The sequence below is a fragment of the Microtus oregoni genome, unplaced genomic scaffold, assembly GCF_018167655.1.
Source record: "Microtus oregoni isolate MIOR12 unplaced genomic scaffold, Mior012 000000F_ref0000247, whole genome shotgun sequence".
In the NCBI taxonomy this organism is placed as follows: Eukaryota; Metazoa; Chordata; class Mammalia; order Rodentia; family Cricetidae; genus Microtus; species Microtus oregoni.
In genome coordinates this window covers 1410022-1430231 of record NW_024543059.1, presented here as the reverse complement: position 1 = coordinate 1430231, position 20210 = coordinate 1410022, and the positions used below count along the sequence as shown (strand labels likewise).

The 20210-nt window shown below is 52.0% G+C and overlaps 1 protein-coding gene across 1 annotated transcript in view; it reads right to left on the bottom strand.

Annotated features, from left to right (window-relative positions):
• LOC121447603 (diacylglycerol O-acyltransferase 2) overlaps window positions 1-19840 on the bottom strand; it is a 28048-nt gene extending 8208 nt beyond the window's left edge. The window contains exons 1-4 of the mRNA XM_041650946.1: window positions 19500-19840; window positions 5049-5177; window positions 745-852; window positions 388-458 (exon numbers count right to left, since the gene is read on the bottom strand). Of these exons, the coding sequence (XP_041506880.1) occupies window positions 388-458; window positions 745-852; window positions 5049-5177; window positions 19500-19620 (429 nt within the window). The 5' untranslated portion in view covers window positions 19621-19840. The remainder of the gene's footprint in view (window positions 1-387; window positions 459-744; window positions 853-5048; window positions 5178-19499) is intronic.
• Between the last annotated feature and the right edge of the window lie 370 nt (window positions 19841-20210).

The window sequence follows — 20210 nt, the reverse complement described above, 5'->3', positions numbered from 1 at the left end:
CAAGGAATGGGCAGTCAGGAATCGGGGAGGACCCTGGGCTGCATGTCAGAGGGCCTGCACTGCTGCCATGGGCTCGCTGGCCATCTCGAGCAAGACTTTGGCCCTCTGGGGAGGAAAGCCTAACTGCAGGGGACAGGAAAGTCATAGGAATGCCGGCAGTAGGCAGAGTTTGTGCACAGCCTAGGCCACTCCCACAACACAGGGCAGGGGAGGAATGCGGGGCCACCTGACCACCCAGGCAGCTCGCCTGGTGTCAAGGACTGACTCACAACATCAAGCACACCAGCCTCCGTCACGCACGGACACACTGCCTCCGTTTTCAGTGCTGTCACAGTTCATATTCCCATCTACTCCTATCCTCCCAGGACAGCACACCACGGTCTTTACCTGGATGGGAAAGTAGTCTCGGAAATAGCGCCACACGGCCCAGTTCCGCACCCACTGTGATCTCCTGCCACCTTCCAGGAAACAAAGCACAGTGTTGGGAAGGAGCAGGTGGGAGGGACATTTGAACAATGCAGGCGAGACACAGCCAGTGTGAACCCCCCAGGGAGGTGTCTGTCAGCCCACACGGCATTTCTGCACCTGCCCAGTGTGCCCCTTCCCACATACATTCCCTCTGCCCTCCCTAATGAAGGGTGAGCTCCTGTGAAGATGCCCGAAATGGCGCCCAGCCCAGCACCCAGGAGGAGGGGCTGCAGCCCAGCAGAGGGAGGAAAACAAGCAGCAGACCCAGACCTTTACCTTTCTTGGGCGTGTTCCAGTCAAAGGCCAGCCAGGTGAAGTAGAGCACAGCCAACAGCCAGCAGTCGGTGCAGAAGGTGTACATGAGAATAACACTGCAAGCCACTCCTAGGGGGAGGTGAGACAACAGGTCAGGCTCCCAGTCCTCCCGGCTGAGGCATGGCTTCCATAGCACTAACCTAGGCAGAGGTCCAGATGCCCAGGCACTGGGAGAGGTTCATGGGTGGCTCAAGGAGGAGAAGCAGGGCCAACGGGCACAGGTGGGTCCTAGAGCTCGGGACACCTGAGCTTGAGCTGGCTAACATGGGGAGATTTCCGCTTCTTGTGAAACAATTCCTGATGTCTCCTCTTGCCTGATCCCCTTGAGTCATTAAAGCATTGACTTTTCTGTTTTAGAAAACTTACTTGTCAGGACTGACTTGCCCAAGCTAACCCAGCAGGACAGAGGAGAGGCAGGGTTCAAACTCAGCCTTGGAAGCAAGATCACCAGAGGTGAGAAATCTCAGATTGTCACCGTGGGGTTAGGGTGGGGTAAAAGGGGGTTATCTGTCACAGGATGTCCCCAGGCAGCCCTGGAGCAGAGACAGGACCCAGCAGCCCCCCCCCCTCAAACACTTAGAAAGACTCTCCTGGGACACCTATTTGTGGTAACTGTCCTCGGGGCCAGCTGGCTGACCATAAGGCTGAATGGCCCAGCCCCAGGGGTAAGGAGAGCCAGCATCTCATGGTCCACCCCTAGATACGCTCATCAGGGCATCTCTTTCCAATTTTCATCCAGCCTTCCAGCCCCCTCAGATCCTTGTCCCCTCCACAGGTTTCTGAGTATCAAATCACCCGACCACACAATCCGAATTCTCCACACTGAAGGACTCATCTCTTCACCCTGGCATTAGACCCAACTGGGGAGGGGGCAGGGACTCAGGCTCCACAGAACTTTCCAAACACAGTGCTTAGCCTGTTTCAGATCTCCATGGACTTGAGAGCAAGGAAACTGTGGCCCTCGCCATCCTCAGCCCAGCCTCACTTCTGAACTGGCCTTCCCTTGGGACAGCTAAAACCCAGCTACAGTTGCCAGACAACAGCAAGCAGTTTCCTAAGACAACTTAGCAGTGGTACATACACCGGAGTTGAGTCTTGGGGAGCATCTGCACCCCACACACCCTGCTGAAGATAATGTGGGTCCCTAAGCAGCTGGAAAAACAGTCCTGATCATATTTAGGATGTATACAGTGCACAGCTCCAATAGTTTGCCCCAGGCCCTTCCCTGGTCCTAGAAGACCATTCCAGCCCCAGCCTCCACAGTGTCCAAGCAAAGATTCACTGCATTCCAGGTAGGCCAGGCAAGGCCCATGGCCTTCAGGAGGGGTGACGTGTGAATATTCTAAAGAACTTGCTGCCATCAGGGAGCCCAAACCCCAGTGCTGGGAGGCTGGTCACCATGGGGAGGAGTATCCATGCGTACCTGCCCTGTCTGCATAGCTAAGACAGAGCAGTGAGTGACAGAAGCCCAAAGTCCTGGCCCTACACAGCTGGGGGCTGCCTCTGTCCTCTCAAATGTGCATTTCCTCTCACCACCGTCTCTCCGTCTCTCCTGTCCAACAGAGCTCAGTCCCTGAGTCCCTGAGCACCTTTGGAGCTAGAACAAGGTGAGATTACTCTCCAGCCCCAGCCACCAATATAGAAAGGTTTTGTTTTTTTTTTACGTAAGTCAAAGAAACAAAAAACAAAACAACAAACGAACAAAAAACAGAGCTGCCTGCTGGGTGTGGTAGCACATAGCACTCTGGAGGCAGAGGCAGGTGGATCTCTGTGACGGGAGGCCAGCCTGGTCTACATACATACAGGCACAGGCCAACCAGGGCTACATAGTAAGCCCCTGTATCAAAAAACCTCTTGGAGGGTTGGGCAGGACAACCACCCCATAAAATGCCTTCCTTCTGGGAAACCTACAACAGCTCCCTGCCCTCCATTCTCAGGTAATGAGGTTGGCACCCACCAATGCCACTGGGCCCAGGACATGCAAGCACAGTGATTGAAACAGCCTGCTTGCTCCATGCAGAGAACGCTCGGGACTACCTGCATGCATCCCTTCCTGTTCCTGGGGCCACAAGCAGCTCACAACTGCAGAGCTCTGGCCCCAGGCTGGTGGTACAGGGGAAAAAGGTGTGGGCATTCTTCAGTAGGAGCCACAGCAGCGGGGCTGTGGAGAGCAGGGACAGGACGAAGCAGACTCGGGGACGGGCCCTGCCAGGTCCTGGCCATTATGCATACCCAAGCCTTTACTTTCTTACGGAGTATTGGGAAGATAAAATGACGTGATGTTGGAATTTAACACATGTTCGGGAACACTGTTAAGGGTCTATGGACTTGTATGGAGGAGCAAAGTGACATTCAAATTTTCTACTAGAACCATGTGGAGATTCAGCATTTCCTTCATTGAGGGACAAACCACGGGAATATTAGCAAAGCCTGCTGACATGGTAGCAAGAGATGGCAAAGGTGTTTTCATACTGCATTACTGCAGCCTCGCAATCTTCATTACTTAAGATTAATTACTTCATTACTTAAGGTTAATATTTATTACAGTTGCTGATACTTCCTAACTAAACAACATAATAAAAAAGCAAACATTACTAAGTGTCCAACTGGGTTTCAAAGGTTACATATTTATATTCCAGCATTACTAGATAGATCCTTAAAAACCCCAGCGCACTTCATATTATACGATTAAAAGCACCAAGAAGGCCCACAGCTTTCACCAGAATTCTAGAGGGCTACAAGGCACATCAGAAAAACAAAACAAAAAACTGTTTAATGTGAATGGTATCCATAGCAATCTTTGCGATACAGAGTAAGCCTGTGCCAGCAGGTTTGGGACACAGGGAGAGGGAGCGGCTGGGACTGCTCATGTAGTAATTACAACAGCTTAAGCAGGGCTGATTCCTGCCCAGGTCTAGCTCCCACCTACATGTTGGAAAGACACGCTGGGCCAGTTTCTGGGCTGTGGCTGGGCCTCAGAGATCATTAACCTACAGCTTGGGGCCAGCCCTGTCACATGCTATATGGCCTAGGATTGCACAAGTTACTCAGTGCCCCACAGCCAAGCTCTGACCCACTAAGGCAAGCTAAGTATTGACTTCTGGTGCAGATAGCGACAATAGGAGCTAGCAAAACAGGCTAGACAGAGGACCAAGAGGCTGGGGGTCGCTGCATTCTTATCTTGGTCCCTCTTATTTTCTTCTCCTATAACCCCAGACAAGGCCCTGTCCCCACTAGGTCCTTGCTTCCCGACTGAACAAATATAAGGTTACATAGCTTCTCTACCCTGGTATTCTAATAAGAGACCAAATGCAAGCCACACTCAGGGTTGGAGATCTAAGGGAGCCAATTTAACTATCTGTCCCCAAACCATTATTTCATCATCTTTCTGAGGCTGTATGACCCTGTAAGAATCTGAGGATAGCTACAGCCTTATAGCAATGAAAATGTATGCATGGCCTTGCATTTAATTTTAAGAGTTCAATGAATCCCCCAAAGCCCACCTTGGACTCTGTCCATTAATTCGGGACCCTCACGGTAAGGGAATGCACTGGGCTTTGACTCAAACTCTGACTTTCTGTTTAATGGGTGCCATGGTCAGCACTGAACCTCTGAATTTCCACTTCCTCTTCCTTGAATTTAAGAAAAGACACTCCAAGAGCCTCAACATACCATGGGATTTGTTCCTTTTGTTCTCAATAGGGCCTCAGAGGCTCTATGCCTGCCTCAAAGACAGTTGTCTCCTCACACTACCAAGTGGATGTCTGCTGAGCTCCCACTGTCCTGGGCAGTGTGAAGAGTGAGTGGCTGGGGCCCTGACCACAAGTCTGGACACATGGATTCTGTCTGTGTTCATGTGCTCAGAGACTAACCTGTGCTGAGGTTATAAGGCCTGGGAAGGAAGAGAAGGTTCCAAGAGAGCAGTGTCTATGTAAAGTCAGAAAGTCAGAGCTTGTCTGGAGTTGGTCTCAAACCTGACTTCAGCCAAGTAGACACCTGCCTGCTCTTTGCCGGTAGACAAGGAGGCAGTTAGAAGCATGCATCCTATAGACCCAGATTCAAGTTAACTTTGGGCAAGTTAATCTGCAAAATGAAGCCATAAAACATCGCCCATGAATCCATCAAGGTTTCTGGCATGCCTACTGGTAGAATACTTGACCACGGGCCCCAAAGATGGAAGTAAATGGAAAGAGGCTGGGGAGAAGCTGATCCCCATGGGACTGTGTCACCCCACCTCCACTCACCCCTGCCACAGCTATGCTTACCTAGCACCAGGAAGGACAGGACCCACTGTAGGACTGAGATGACCTGGAGCTGTTTTTCCACCTTGGACCTGTTGAGCCAGGAGACAGAAAAGATGTCTTGGAGGGCCGAGAGGATGCTGGAGCCAGTGCCTGCAGAAGAAGATGTCGGTCTATAATATACTATAAACCTGTCCTCCAGTGTCCTCCAGACACCCCAACACAACCAGCCTCCCCCAGGAGCCTTCCTAGACAGGTGAACGCGGGCCACAGACTCGGAAATAACTAAACCCCCACTCTGCCGCCTAATTCTTCCTAAAGCTGCTTTACAGCATAAGAGCCATAAAACTACGGTTTTCCTGTATCACCATTTCTACATATAAGACAAGGTAACGGCCAAGCGGTGGTGGCGCACACCTTTAATCCCAGCACTCAGGAGGCAGAGGCAGGCAGATCTCTGTGAGTTCGAGGCCAACCTGGTCTACAAGAGCTGGTTCCATGACAGGCTTCAAAGCCACAAAGAAACCCTGTCTTGAAAAAACAAGAAAAAAAAAAAGGAAAAAAAAAAGACAAGGCAACATGACAGTGGGGAATCTCAGAGCTAGTCCTGGGTTTGGGCCATAGGGAGGCCAGTTTTCTTCCATCTCCAGTGCTCAAACACATGTCTTCCTTTATCTGATCTAGGACAAATATTTAATCTTTGCTACCTGTGTCTATGAGGCCAAGGACAGAAGTTTAACATCCCATTTGCAATGTTCTGTTTTGATTTTTGTCCAAGTGCCCTTTGAGCCTCCCAATCCCTGCCCCACTCCCTTTCTCCTGGACACCTCTTTCCATGAATCTCCTTCGCCCTCCAACCACCAGGCTCATACCAAGTCCACTGAAAACAGATTCACCTTCACTGTAGCGCCAAGCTTGGGCCTGAGGGAGGACCCAGGGGCATCTTACTTCTCCTAAAGTGGGGGTTATGTACCCCAGCACTGCTGATAGGACCCCAAGCTAGTGGTTGGAACAGTGTTTAGGGAAAGGTCCACAGGACACGGGGAGGCACCTGAGGTATGTATGTTTGCTGCTAAGCAAGTGCCAAGACCGGAAATGAGAACAAAATGTGCTCAACAAGTTGGCTCTGGCCATGCCCCCAGGATGCCCCCAGGACTCTAATAGCTGACAGTGTGACCTTGAGGCCTGGTGCCTACAAGGGAGCTGGCAGTAGGGAAGAGCACAGGGTGAGACCCCAGACCACTCATTTCAGCCTTACACTAAAAAGCAGAGGCCACTTCACACCCCAGCTCTGCCGAGCCCAACCATGTCCGTGTTCAGCACATCTCTGAGCTCCTATTGTGCGCCACCCCAACATTCCTTCCTACCACCCACTGATGGAGGCCCGGAACAGAAGACTCCCTCAGTCTTGACCTTGAGGGTCTCCTGACCATTCACCCCGGCTTACAAGCTAGGAGAAGAGAGAAAGGAGTCTAGGGGGTCACATTTGAGCCTGGGCTGTCTGTCAAAGTTGGCGGCAGCAAGGTCACAGTCTAGTTCAGAAAGGGATATACATCCTCTGGCAGACTTCAAGGGGGACAAACCAGTCCTTTCACCTCTCTGATCTAATAAACCAGGAGAGGGCTTGGCACTGCCCTCTTGATTCCCCTCACTATGTGACCCCAGGGAGTAGCATGCACAGGAAACAATGCTTGCAATCATCACATACTGGGTACTCAATCACACCCACTGCTCTACAGGAATGGTGGGATGAAGACACAAAAACAAGACTGGATCCTACAGCCACTCCAGAGGGTTGGTGTATTGCTCTCTTCATAACTCTCCTATGATCTTAGACCCTTTTCCTCCACTAGGTTTGTTCCTTAGGTTTCATCCTGAGCCCTAGAGGCACATGCGTTACAGTATGACCAAGGTTACCAGGTAAAAAAAGAACCCAGTATTCCAGCCTGGTGGTGGTGGCACATGTCTTTAATCCCAGCACTTGGGGGGCAGAGACCGGCGGATTTCTGCGAGTTCGAGGCCAGCCTGGTCTACAGAGCAAGTTCCAGGACAGGCTCCAAAGCTATAAGAAACCCTGTCTTGGGGGAAAAAAAAAAAAAAGAAACAAACAAAAGCCAAGATTCCTGCTTCTGCTCGGGACTCCTCCTCTTTTGACACAGCACCTAATAAATGCAAAGGACTCTGACCATTAGGTGCAGGGAGTTCAAGGATGGACCAAACTCAGGCCTGGTGCGCATGTCCACCAGCTGAGTCCAGACAAATACATATGTCACAACTGAACCTCTAAGATACAGCCTAGACTCCTGACTTAAGGCTGTTTGGCTACACCACTGTCAGCAACAATGACCACGAGGGCTAAACATAGGTGCTCCACTGGGCAGGCTAGGTGCTCCACTGAGCAGGCTAGGTGCTCCACTGGGCAGGCTAGGTGCTCCACTGGGCAGGCTAGGTGCTCCACTGGGCAGGCTAGGTGCTCCACTGGGCAGGCTAGGTGCCCACTGGGCAGGCTAGGTGCTCCACTGGGCAGGCTATGTGCTCCACAGGGAAGACTAGGTGCTCACTGGGCAGGCTAGGTGCTCCACAGGGAAGACTAGGTGCTCACTGGGCAGGCTAGGTGCTCCACTGGGCAGGCTAGGTGCTCCACTGGGCAGGCTATGTGCTCCACAGGGAAGACTAGGTGCTCACTGGGCAGGCTAGGTGTTCCACTGGCAGGCTAGGTGCCCACTGGGCAGGCTAGGTGTTCCACAGGGAAGACTAGGTGCTCACTGGCAGGCTTTGTGCTCCACAGGGAAGGCTAGGTGCTCCACAGGGAAGACTAGTTGCTCCACTGGGAAGACTAGGTGCTCACTGGCAGGCTTTGTGCTCCACAGGGAAGGCTAGGTGCTCTACAGGGAAGACTAGTTGCTCCACTGGTAAAGCCTTCTGCTGGGCAGGAAATGAGTGTGGACACTAGCTGGCTTCTCTGTTAGGAGTCCCACCGCTATGGGAGGCAGAACCTCAGGCTGCAGTTTGGAGGAGTGTTTAAGGAAAGGCACACAGGACACAGAGAGGCACCTGGAGCCTGCTGGGAAGTGAGGCCCAAGCCAAGGCCTGAACCCCTTGTCCTATGCTGGCAGATTGTGCTTTTCAGTCAGCACAGCCAACTATAGCCGGTATGGTCTTCAGGAAGGCATGCAGAAACTCCTTACTGGTCATATGCCTCACTCCAAACTGAGAAAAACCTAAGCACTTTTTTCTCAAAAATAACCCAAGCCCTCCCCCCCATCTTATTAACTTACAAGAAGATAGGGTTAGAGAGTAATACCCCATTTCCCCCCAATATTCATCCTATCATACAGACAAAACCAAGGGCCTGGGAGAATCCCCAAGTCCATACCCAAGCAGGCCAGAACCCATTCTGTCCTCCTCCTGCCTCACTTGGCCAACCACCTGCTGCCTGCTCTGCCAGTCCAGCAGGAATGCAGTCCAGGGACGACCAGCTGCACTTCTGCGGGAGGAACCGCAGATCCAGGAAAGACTGGGGAGGGCGGCAGCACCACGTAGCTCAGATCCACTCCCACATGACTGCTGGTTGTCTCAAGTCCAGGTTCCAAGGGGAACCAAGGGACCTAGGAGACAGTGATTGCTCCTCGGAGGCCACTCCCTGCTTTGATACTTCCCCAGTGCAGAGGGCAGCACAGGCTACAGCAGAGACACAATCTTCCCTGGGGACCACCCTAGCCTGAAGCCACCAGCTTTCTTGTCACCCCAGGGAGCTTTTCTGTCTGACACTCCCCGCACATGCAAACTACACAGTTCAAGTTGATTGTCACCTGAGGCCAGGCCAGTTCTGCTCCAGGTCTGGGTCCCCAGAGCTCTGATAGGGCCTGGCTGGTAAAGGGGAAAGGCATTAGGCAGAGTTGCTGAGAAAGGAAAATGAAGTCAGGCCCTTAGGGCTCCTTCCTTTCTGGGGAGAGCAGTAAGAATGAAGCCTGAAGAACCCTTGAAGCTTTCACCCTTCTGACCACTGCCCAGGCACAGAATCCTGGGTGTTCATCATCTTCACCCCATTCTGATGTCGCTCCAAGGTCTCTCCGAGTGTGGACTTAAACCTGCCCTAGTCCTGGTCTCCAAGTCCCTCCCCTCTGCTGTCATTCAGAGGGTAGGCCAGGTAGAGCTTCATTTGTGTTTTGTTTTCTATTGATTAGTTTTGGTGGTGTTGAGTCTCATGCAGCCCAGGATGGCCTCAAACTTGCAGTTCTGCTGTGGCCCTCCTGAGTGATGAATCACAGGCATGTAACACCACGGCCACAGGAGCAGGCTTCCTAAAGAACAGGCAGGGGCAGTAGCAGGCCTTCTGTGCCCCAACTCCCGTGTCAACTTCCTTCCCCGGGGTTCAGTTTCCCCATCTCTAAAATGGAATGAGTTAGATCACACAGTTCATGGTCCCTAGCGTCCACCTCCTGGCCAGAATCTGGGCCCTAAAATTCAGCAGCTTGCAGCAGCCCTGGGACAGTCACCTGGGGAACTAGGAAGTGAGGGTTCCCTCGCATATCCCCAGGGCATAATCAGCTATGCTATCTGGTTGTCAATACTTCCTCTACGCCAGCTTGGTTGGCGGAAGTCCAGCTGGTGAGGGAGCTACAACCAAAAGCCTCCACCTCCACTCCCAACCTGTTTGACTCCTGGGTAGGGCGGCAGAGAGTATTAGCACCCAGCCAAGCCCAGCTTCCTCATCCCTCAAGCCTCCCTGGGCCCACCCACTCTCTCATACATCACCAGTCCCACTGAATCCTAGGTATAGCTACCTGGCAACTCCCAACCCCTTGAACGGTAAAACTTGTGAGTACCAAGACTGGAGTGGATTCATCTGTGTATGTTGAACCTCACACAGGGTTGGGGTCGGGAGGGCTCTACAGGTTTGCCATACATCTGGGCAAATCCCACAGCAGGCTGAATGCTCAAGCCGCACTGGGCTGCTTTCGGCCAAGCCAGCCCTGCTATGGAAATGCTGAGCCCTCTCCTGCCTTCTCCCAGTACACGTTCTCTGACACTTGCAGGTTCTGCCTTTCATTTGAAGACATCATTTTCCACAGAAGAGGAAAGGCATAGGGCGGAACAAAAAAAACTAATCCTATGCAGCGAAGACTCGCACAGGAGGCTGATCTGTGTGTGCAAATCCTTGCACGTGGACAGAGGAAAGGGGAACACATCAGAGAGGCCCGGAGCAGGTTCCTTACCACTCTATGCCAGGCCACTTTTCTCATGGTGCTCCTTAGAAGGGCAGGCAAGGCAAGGAGGAAACAAAAGGCATGGCGAGACCTCGCCATCACTCCAGGCAGGTATTTGGACCCCAAGTCCCTTCACCACTTGCACAACGCCATGTTACAGATGGCTGGTCCCAACTCCACACGGTAGTCCACACCCAAAACAGATAACACCTGCACGAGATAACACCTGGATGCCTGTTCTGTCATGGGGGCAGTTCTGTGCAGACTGGCTATGCAATGGTGAACCCCACCCACATGCGCCTATACCCGAGCTTCTGCTGTGAGGTCATGTGAGCTCACAGTGGACTCAACACAATCTCATAATCTCAGGGCCCAAGACGGGAGTGGTGAGGGCTGTGCTAGAACCTCCTTGTTCAGTATCTAATATCAGGGTAACCAAGGAGGCCACTCCCCAGGGCTGATGGAAAACAGTTTCCTGGCTTTCTCTTACCCTTACCTAAGAATGGCAGAGTCTGAATCTAAGCCCCCAGTTCTGGGGAAAGGGCCAGCTCTGCCCCATGATGCGACCTGGGATGTGATTAAACCTCTCTGAGCATAGGAACAACCTCAGGGGGTTTTGGAAGAGAGTAAATGAGGAAATATTTGGACGCCTGATGGATAAAGGTAACCGCTACCAAGACTAAGGAACTGAGTTCAATCCCCGGGACCCACATGGTGGAAGGAGAGAACCAACTCCTTCAAGCTGTGCTCTGACCTCCAGACAGGGACTGTATGTAGTGTGTGTGTGTGTGTGTGTGTGTGTATAAAAAGAACTGTTTTCAATGTGTGTGAGGTGCACATGGCCAGTGAGGTGAGACTGTTGCTTTCACAGAGGAGAGGGTATAAATAGTGAGCAGGCGAGCATGCATTAGGTGTGACAAGGGTGTGCATTGGGGGAAAGGTACAGAATGTGCTGTGCAGGGCTCTGAAGGCAGGCATGGAAGGTGAGCAGAGACTGTAGGTGGCGGAACTGCCACACAAAGGAGTTCCCTATAAGGCAGGGTCAAAGCACATGACCAACAACTCAGAAATGGGGGAGAGGCATCGGACTACCCCAAAGAGGCTGAAAACAGAGAACCAGCTCTTCAAAGTGGCCCAACATAAAACCCAAAGCACAAGCACTTAGAAGGTGCCACCAGGAAGGGAAGGTGTTGGTGGGGGCAGGAGTCGGGAGCGAATGCTGGAAGTCATGCCCCCCACTACCACCACCTGTCTGGAAGCTCAGATTTTGCTGAGAGAGAGAATGTGATTATCAGGTGGAGACCAGAGCTATAAAGGAGAAGAATTTGGGGCAGTGAGTCAGAGCCAGGGGCAGAGAGTCCCCATCCTGTAGACGGGAGGGGCAAGCACACAGTGGGAATCACGTGGCCCACAAAGCAGGTGGGAAGCTTCTGCGCGGCCTACGTGGCTTCTCCACCACCTCTACAACATCAACTGTGGAGGGGCTGCACCCAGGAGGAGTCCAAAGAACAGGAGCCAGGAGAACTCACCTCTAACACACAGGAAGTGTGGCTCAGATGAGTCATTGCCTGTGCAAGCCTCAGTTTCCTCGCCTGTACAATGGGGCTAATTCCTACCTCTCCAGATGCTGAGGGAACTGAGATAATGTTTAGGCGAGAGCCCCATAAAAAGCGAGGATCTGCCTGAGTGGCAGGTAATTATCAAGCAAGCCTCAGTGTCCTCCCGCTGTCTTAAAGCAACACAAACCCTGGGTCTAATGCTTCTTGCAAATTTTCACCCTGCTTGGGACCCAGTGTCCTCTTTGGTGATAGATGCCTGTGGGGAAAATACAGTCAGAACTGGCCCAGTTATTAGGTATGGAAAGAGTCAGAGAGCAGAGGCATGAAGGGCCCCTGGGGCTCTCCAGCAGGATGGCATCCTGCCCACATTCCCAGACCCCAAAGATGCCACATCTGGGTCATCTGGACGGAAGCTTTGCCTTGGTTTGCACAGTGAGGAAGTTACCCTCACGTCACTCCAAAGGACTGGGCACAAGCTGCATGCTTATGAGGAGCTGACGGTCAAGACACCCAGCCAAGCACCAAGTGGTGCGCTTCCAAAGACCAGAGATGAGCTAGCTGTCTTCTGGGCTGCCTCAGGCAGGTACTTTCAGCCAGAGTCCACACGTGTGACGGTGACAGGGCCAGACATGGTGGAACGGACAACCCTGGAAGGCCGTGCCTGCCGTGTCCAGGGCTGGGCTGTCAATCCAAACCTCACAGGGCTTCTCCTGGCCCAGCCTGCAGTGCACCAAGAATGGTTCTCTCATTCTGAGTCTGGTCAGGTGTTTAGCACACACAGAGGAACCCTGTCAGCCACTAGCCCGTCCACCTTCCCCCTGGGAAGAGTTCCTGTGCCCAGTTCAGGATGGAGTGGCCATGCCCGACAGGCTGTCTCTCACTTCTCCATCCATATCCCATTTCATTATGGGAGGTATGTATTCATTTGCGGGAACTATGCCTCACTCTGGGTTCCTAGGCCCAGAACGGAGCCATACAAAGAGCAGGTGCCTAATCTACATCTGCATGCTTGAAGGCACCATGATGAATGAAAAGGGCATGGACAATAGAAATCAGCTGACCTGGGCGAATGGGTCAAAGGGAGTATCACAGGGAACCAGGAAAGGTCTCCTCTCAGTGCAAGGGTGACCTAAGCCAGGGACAACACAGATGGTTCTGGAGAGAAACATACTTCCAAAGGACCCCAAACCAAGCAGGAAGCTTCCAGTCTCTACCTCCCTTCTGCTTCTCAGGCATCTGCCAGAGGCTAGTAGTTCTTGGAGCACCCACCCCAGACTCAACAGGGGACACAAGGCCATGAATTAGACACAGAAGGCCTGAATGGTCCAGGAATAGAGGGATGCCCCCAGCCTCTCCTGGGAACGGGATATCAGATGAGGGATGCGCCCAAGAGGAAGGTAGGGGCCCTACAAACAGCATCTACTAAGGGAAAGGGAACATAAGTTGGAAGATTTAGGTGCAAACATCTTGCCAAACTGCAACAGAGACTGAATATATAAGAACAGAAAGGAAGGCAGAAGGACTGGGAGGCCATGAAATGCTGGCCTCCACCCGCAACACCAGGAAGAACCAGCCAATAACCCACCCTTCCAACTTTAGAGAGGGCAGTGGTCAGTCATGTACCGAGTCCCAACACACTGGTGAGTTCTTTCTCAGAAACATGAAGTCTCCTTTTGAGGGCTCTTATGGGAATTATATGTCCTAATATAATGCCTATAGCGACATCCGGCCAGAAAGGGAGGACAAACCACTACAGATGCAAACCCCAGCCATGCGGTTCTTGCCAAAGTACCTGGCCTTGCCACCAAGTCCTGCATTTCACAAACAGGAGTCCAGCATCCCAAGTCTCCGTAGATTCCCATTCTAAGGTCTCTGATTCCCCAGCGCTAAATTAAGGGGTAAGGATACAGCAGATGAGGGCTAGGGTCTTGCCAATTTAGACCTTCTGTACTCTACTAGAATTCACTAATGGCTTCTTAATCTACAAATGATCCTTCTAATAGGAACATTGGCGCCTACAAGGGTTATCCCAGGGGTTCGGGGATTAACGTATTTAGCTTTCATTAGATACAGTAGAGTCTCGGGAGGGAAAGACAAAAGGGTAGGTCTTTTAGGATGCCAGGTTCCTAGCTCCTAACCAGGACCAGGACATGAGTGCTTGAAGACCCCAGTGGCCCGCTTTCTCCACCCCCCACTTTCAGACCTAGCACATTCAGGAATACTGGAGTAGGAGGGGCTGCCATGGCAACGCCACCAGCTTGTATATGCGTCACCAAGGAGTCCCCAGAACAGGCCCTTATGGTGATCCATAAGTTCCTCTGGGGCACTTACCTGGACCCCAACGAGGATGCAAGCCCCATTTCTGGTAAGAATGAGGAAAAAGAGCAGGCCAGGCCTGGCAACACTCTCCAGGTGGCTTGGAAGGAACCAAAGGGACCCACCCAGCAAGCCGTCCTCCCTGCACTGAGAATCCGAGGCAGGGTGGGAAGCAACGCAGCAGAACAAGGTTCCTGCGCTGGCTTGGAATGACTATCTGCTAATGAGAACAGACCCCAATGCTTCCTGCTCCTGGGGTTGGCACACGGGTCGCCAGGCTCAGCACCATGATGGGGGAAATACTTGTGCCACAACCCTGTCCATTTCACACACGAAGGGACTCGGAATCAGCGAGAGACAGTGGCTTGTGAGTGTGGCTACACAGACCTTCAGTGGTAGAATAAGGACTACACATACCTACGTCTGCCTTCCAGTCCCAAACCCCCCAAGGAGCTGACACCAGCTCATGAGTATCTGCCTATCTCAGGCTCCTCTCCTGGGACCCCTAAGTCTTCTAAGGCAGATGCAGATTAATCCCACAGGTCAGGACACAACATCCTCTGTCTCATTTGTCTTTACTGAGGATTATGCTGGGACTGCAGCCCAGGCTGGCCCCTCCACTGGGACTGCAGCCCAGGCTGGCCCCTCAAAGACCTTCAGTCACTGTATTTTTCTACCTAAACTTGTGTCTCTTTACATTATTCCTTATGCCTAGGACATCTTTTTAAAAATTATTGTGCGCATGTAAGGGGGGTCCAAGGACAACTTTTGGGAGTCCTTACCTTCCATGATGGGTGAAAGGCATTGAACTGGTGAGGTGATCAGGTGTCAAGGCAATACATTTACCCCCTGGGCCATCTCACCGGTCCTACTTCTTATCTGCCTTGCTGATGTCATTTCATCCTTCACAAGTCAGACTGATCATCCCCTCCTCTGCTAGGAAGCCTTCCCTCATGCCAAGGCGACTTAGTTCCCTCATCCTCCAGGCCCAGTTCCTCCTCTCCTCCTGGTCACACCATCTCAATGTGTGCATACCCCTCTGGCCTCCCTTCCTTAAAGTCAGGCCTGCTGGCCGACACACAAGAGGAGCTCAGTTACTCGATCTGAGCCCCTCCCGAGGAGAACCTGCTCCAGGAACAAGTCTTCAGCTACTCTACTTTCAGGAAGTAAGGTAGAATCTTTGATGATGAGGCCAAGGAAGTAGGCCACTTAGGTTACGAGGTTCCCAACATCCTGGAGTTACAACTCTGACTATAACATGACCAAGGTCCTCTGTCTATGGTGTTAAGACTTCTTGTATGACTTATAGATTAAAAAGGGGGCTCACTCGCAAATCAGTTACCAAACACATCCCATTCACCTTAACTCAAACCCTCAGGTGTTAATTTTGAGATGTCTGAATCTTTCTTGTTGCTTTTGTTTGCTTGAGATGGTTTTTCTGTGTATAGCCTTGGTTAACCTGGAACTTGAAGATCCACCTGCCTCTGCCTAAGTGCTGGGATTAAAGGCGTGCACCACTACACCTGGATTTGAATCTATTTCAAAATAGGAAAATAAAGTCTCCAGTGGCTGTGAACCCATCACGTCTCAGAGGAAAAAAAGAGACAGGGCAGGAATCCTGGCTTTGGCCTTCTACAGTCTAGAACCACGTGGGGGGATCGTGGTTCACCTGGTTCCACCCACTTGACACTTAGCCCCCAAGCCAAGCTCGTAATCAGACTGGGTCTCGAGGACACTTAACACATACGGGCAAAGAGACCTGGGGAAAGCTAAGGAATTCACTGAAGCTAAAGACAGGGCTTCCTGCCAAGAGGACCTGGCAAGTCCCACTAATTCACTCACTCAGCTAATATCTACAGGGTTCCTACTACTTGACAGCACAGTGCTGGGCACTGGCAACACAAGGCTCAGGAAGACAAACGAGGCCCCTGCTCCCAAGGGCTGACAATAACTCAAACAGTAAGTGCATGCCACAACTAGGTAATGATAAGGTCTACAGAAGGAAAAGATCTGGGACTAGAGGATGGGGTAACAACCTGGGAGATCTACCAAGGGAGAGCAAGTGCAGAGACCCCGAGAGAGAACTCAATGGTGGACTATGATGGAGGACCAGAAAGACCACCAGCACATGGCATGGTGACCAGGAGGTTATCAGGTGGTGGGTATCCCGGTAGCCTCATAAATCGGAGGTTTGAAGTCCAGGAGGCGGGGAGGAGGGCAGTTCATTTAGTCAGATAAAGTTATGTGGGCTATTGGTAACCCTATCCACCAAGTTTAGGGGAGTTCCCTCGAAAGCTTGGGAAGGAGACACCATGCCCGTCATGGAGTTAAGAAGCAATCGGCACTCACTTGGCAACTGCAAGGCACACACACATGCTGGTTAGCGCTCAGTGTTGCTGTCCCCACACCTCTGGCATAAGAAAGCTGATAGGCACCCATGGAGACAGAGCCGGGTTCTAGCGAGTTCTTCTGGGTTGCTCATCTGTGCTGTGGCGGTTGGGCCAGATCCAACATCAGTTGGTTTTAACTCAAGTACACGCTCCTGAATTTAGGAGCAGGAGGGTGGAGGTGGGGCAGAGTTTCCACACTTGCCACTGAGTCACCTGCTAATAAAGCATTACACTTGGCTCTCCTTTCCACACTTAGACGAGTCTTTGGCACAGAGCTAACTCAAAAAAGTAGTCTCTGTAGCTGGGGGGACAGCCACGCAGAACTGAGGGAGCAGGGACAGGAGAGTCACAAGTCACAAAGACTTTGTTAGACGATTGCCAACCCCCAGTTCCAGAGTTACCCCAACAATCTGACTCCACCTAGCATATTCCCAGAGATGGGAGCTCCATCTCCACCATCTAGGCTAAGAAGTCATCCACAACTGTTGGGATTCTTCTATCAAAACCCGGACTGTGACTCCACCTCTGTCCTAGGCTTTGGGGGCCAAACAATGTACCAGCTCAGAACTACACTGCACTACCTCATGCTGGGTCCTGGACAGAACCCTAAGAATAGACACAAGCATTCAAGGACTCTACCACGAAAAGCTCCCCATCCAAGGGCAAACAAAGCAGGGACGTGCACGGATTTAACTATGGCTTCCAAATCACAGTCCAAGCCAGTCTTTCAGAGATTAGAAAATACCACAAACCAGGAGTAGTGGTGCATGTGTCTAATCCCAGCACTCAGGTGACAAGCAGAGGGGCCTCTGAGTTCAGGCCAGGCTGGTCTACAGAGTGAGTTTCAGGTCAACCAGCAATGCACAGACACCCTGTCTTGAAAAACCAAAGGGGGAAAAAAGTACCAAAAACTCCCTCTGTTGCAACAAAGGCATACCACCCAAGCTTCAACCAAACAATCACCAAGTTATCTATGTAGTCACTCACCCATCATGGAACTTCCCTTCACAGAATCCATGCCCTCCTTCCTTCAAGACTGCCACTAACAGGGTGTTCAGTGGGAACTGATCCTCTGAGGCAAACTAGGCCACTAGGGAGTGTCTTCAAGGACCAAGGAGGTAGAGAGGCCTCTCAGAGATGTCAAGATAACAAAATTTGCTTGGGCATCCTCCCCTACCCCACCTAGTCTTTCGCCAAAGATCCCAGAGAGCTAAACTGACTAGCTTGCATTTCATATTGGTCTTTGTTACAGTCTATGAGGCAATTACACCCACATTTTTTCCATTGTATTTTCAAGGTTGGACAACAACAAGGGGAAACTCTCTGCTAGGATACTAAAAACCTGCTCAAAAATCATCCGATGGGGAGTACAAACCTCCCTGAGTTAAAAAAAAAACTGTGAAAAACATAGTTACTAGGCTTCCTGCCCCTGGAAGACAGAGGAGAGACCAGGAAGGATATCTCCACAGGGACCACCACGGATGGCAGACCCATGACCCTGCAATGAAAACGCTTAAAAGCATGCATGTGAGCAGGTCCCTTCCCTGTTAAGAAGGATTCTGAGAGAAGATGTTATACACTGGTTCATGGGGCAGCACAAATGCTTGCCCCTGGGATGGGACCATTTCACTTCTTCGGGGGCAGATAACCACAGCAATGGTCAACGGGACTAATGTTAGTGTCATTGGAATTCCAGCACGGGTTACCTTGCAGCCACCAGCATTTAAGAAATGATTTTGACAAATCGCAAGAGATACTCATGATTTACTGTTAAGACAAAACTGGATTTAGAACTGTTATCTATAGCATGGTCTTGACTATGGACTAATAGAAGTAACCACCAGATGGCTGGTTTACCTTTTTTCTTTCTGATCACTTGTTATTTTTCAATTTCCAGTTTTCCATGAACTGGAACTTGCCCTGTAGACCAGGCTGGCCTCCAACTCAATAGCTCTGACTGCCTCTGTCTTCGGGGTGCCCCACCACTGCCCTGCTAAGGAAACCTTGAGTACCATTTCTTCCTCCTCAGTTTCTCCAAGTACAGCTAGGGAGTGTGGGATGCTTAACCTTGTATGGGAAAAGCTGTGGTGTGAATCTTAATTCTGCCCCCGGTTCACTGAAAGTCTCAGTTCTCCCTTGAAGGCAGACCTTCAAGAAGGAAAAGCAAACCAGTAGATATCTGAGTTCAAGGCCAGCCTAGTCTACAAAGTGAGCTCCAGGACAGCCAGAGCTACACACAGAGAAATGCTGTCTCAAAACAAAAAACAAAACAAAACAAAAACAAAAACAAAAAAAACCCAGGGTCTCCCACCCCACTTCTAAATATGTCAGACTCAGGGCTGCTGCTGTTGAGTGGGTGCCACAGTCTGGGTTGCCACACATAAGCCGGGACAGAGGACAGTTGGGGCACACCTGTTCCAGGCAGGCATGTTCTCCATCCAGCGGCTGTTTCAGGGGATTGCAAAACCCTTACACCCTGCCCCATCCAGTTTCTCCCAGCCAAATCCTGTTCCACCTTGTGACAAGGAAGAATAACTGGGGGCTGAAGAGTAAAATATCACTAATAACAGGGGAGAGTGGGTGGTGTCGCCCTCATCAGCTGGGGGATGGGAAGTGATGTAACACATGTTGCAATATTGGTGAGCCACCAGGATGGAGAATGAACCCAGGTTTGACTAGAATCCCAGGCTGCCTGGCTCAAACCGGTAACCCTCATCCCAGGCAGAAATGACAGGATGCAGAGTTGGGTTCCCCTAACGAGAAGCCAGTTGTGGTGGCACACACCTGCAGCCCCAGCCCTCGGGATGCTGAGGCAGAAGGATTCCGAGCTGAAAGCCATCCTGGGCTACTAGGTGAGACCTTTTTAAAAACTGGAAGTAGTTGTCTGGGACGCCAGCCTGAAGTGGCTAACCCGTCCAGCACAGGGCAGCACTGCTAGCCAGAGTCCCTTCCTGAAAGTTGTCTTTGCTGTGGAAAGCTCCCAGGGTGACTGACACTCACCCCATCGCCCAGACCCCTCGCGTGACAGGGCAGATCCTCCATTCTTGTTCTCGCTGCGGGCAGCTTCGGCCCGACGCTCACCCCGCAGGACTCCGGAGTAGGCGGCGATGAGGGTCTTCATGCTGAAGTCGGTGCACGTCACGGCCGTGCAGAAAGCCGCCTCACGCCGCGCCCCTGGCCCATGCCCCGACCGCCGGGGCCAGGGCTTCGCGCTGAGCTCGGGGAGCCGGGGAGCAGCGCCCAGGCCGTGGCGGCGACTGCACGAGAGCCGAGACGGCCAGCCGCTGCCACCCCAGTGAAGCCTAGAAGACAGCGAAGCGCGGCCACGGCGCTAAGCGCCGCCGCGCGCGCACTTTATAACCTCACAACGGGGCGGGTCGTGACGCCAGAGGGCGGGGTTTAAGTCTCCGCCCCGGACCGTACCATGTTCTCGCAGGGGGTGAATCTCCCGCGGCTAGACTATGTGCAAAGCCCGGGAAAGCGCCATGGCCTGACCGGTGTGGAACAGAGTTTAGAAAGTAAGGCAGAGTGAACTAGAGTTCTGATGCATGAAAGCACGCCTGGTTGCTCCAGAGACCACCTTGTCTTCCTCCTTCTTCCTCCCTTGCAGACATTGGTACCGTCCAGCAGCTGGAACGTGGGCCGGGAAGTTGAGCACGTGCAGTACGACCGCCAGCGTGCGTGTACCTGTGTTCTTCTTTGGCTACGCTT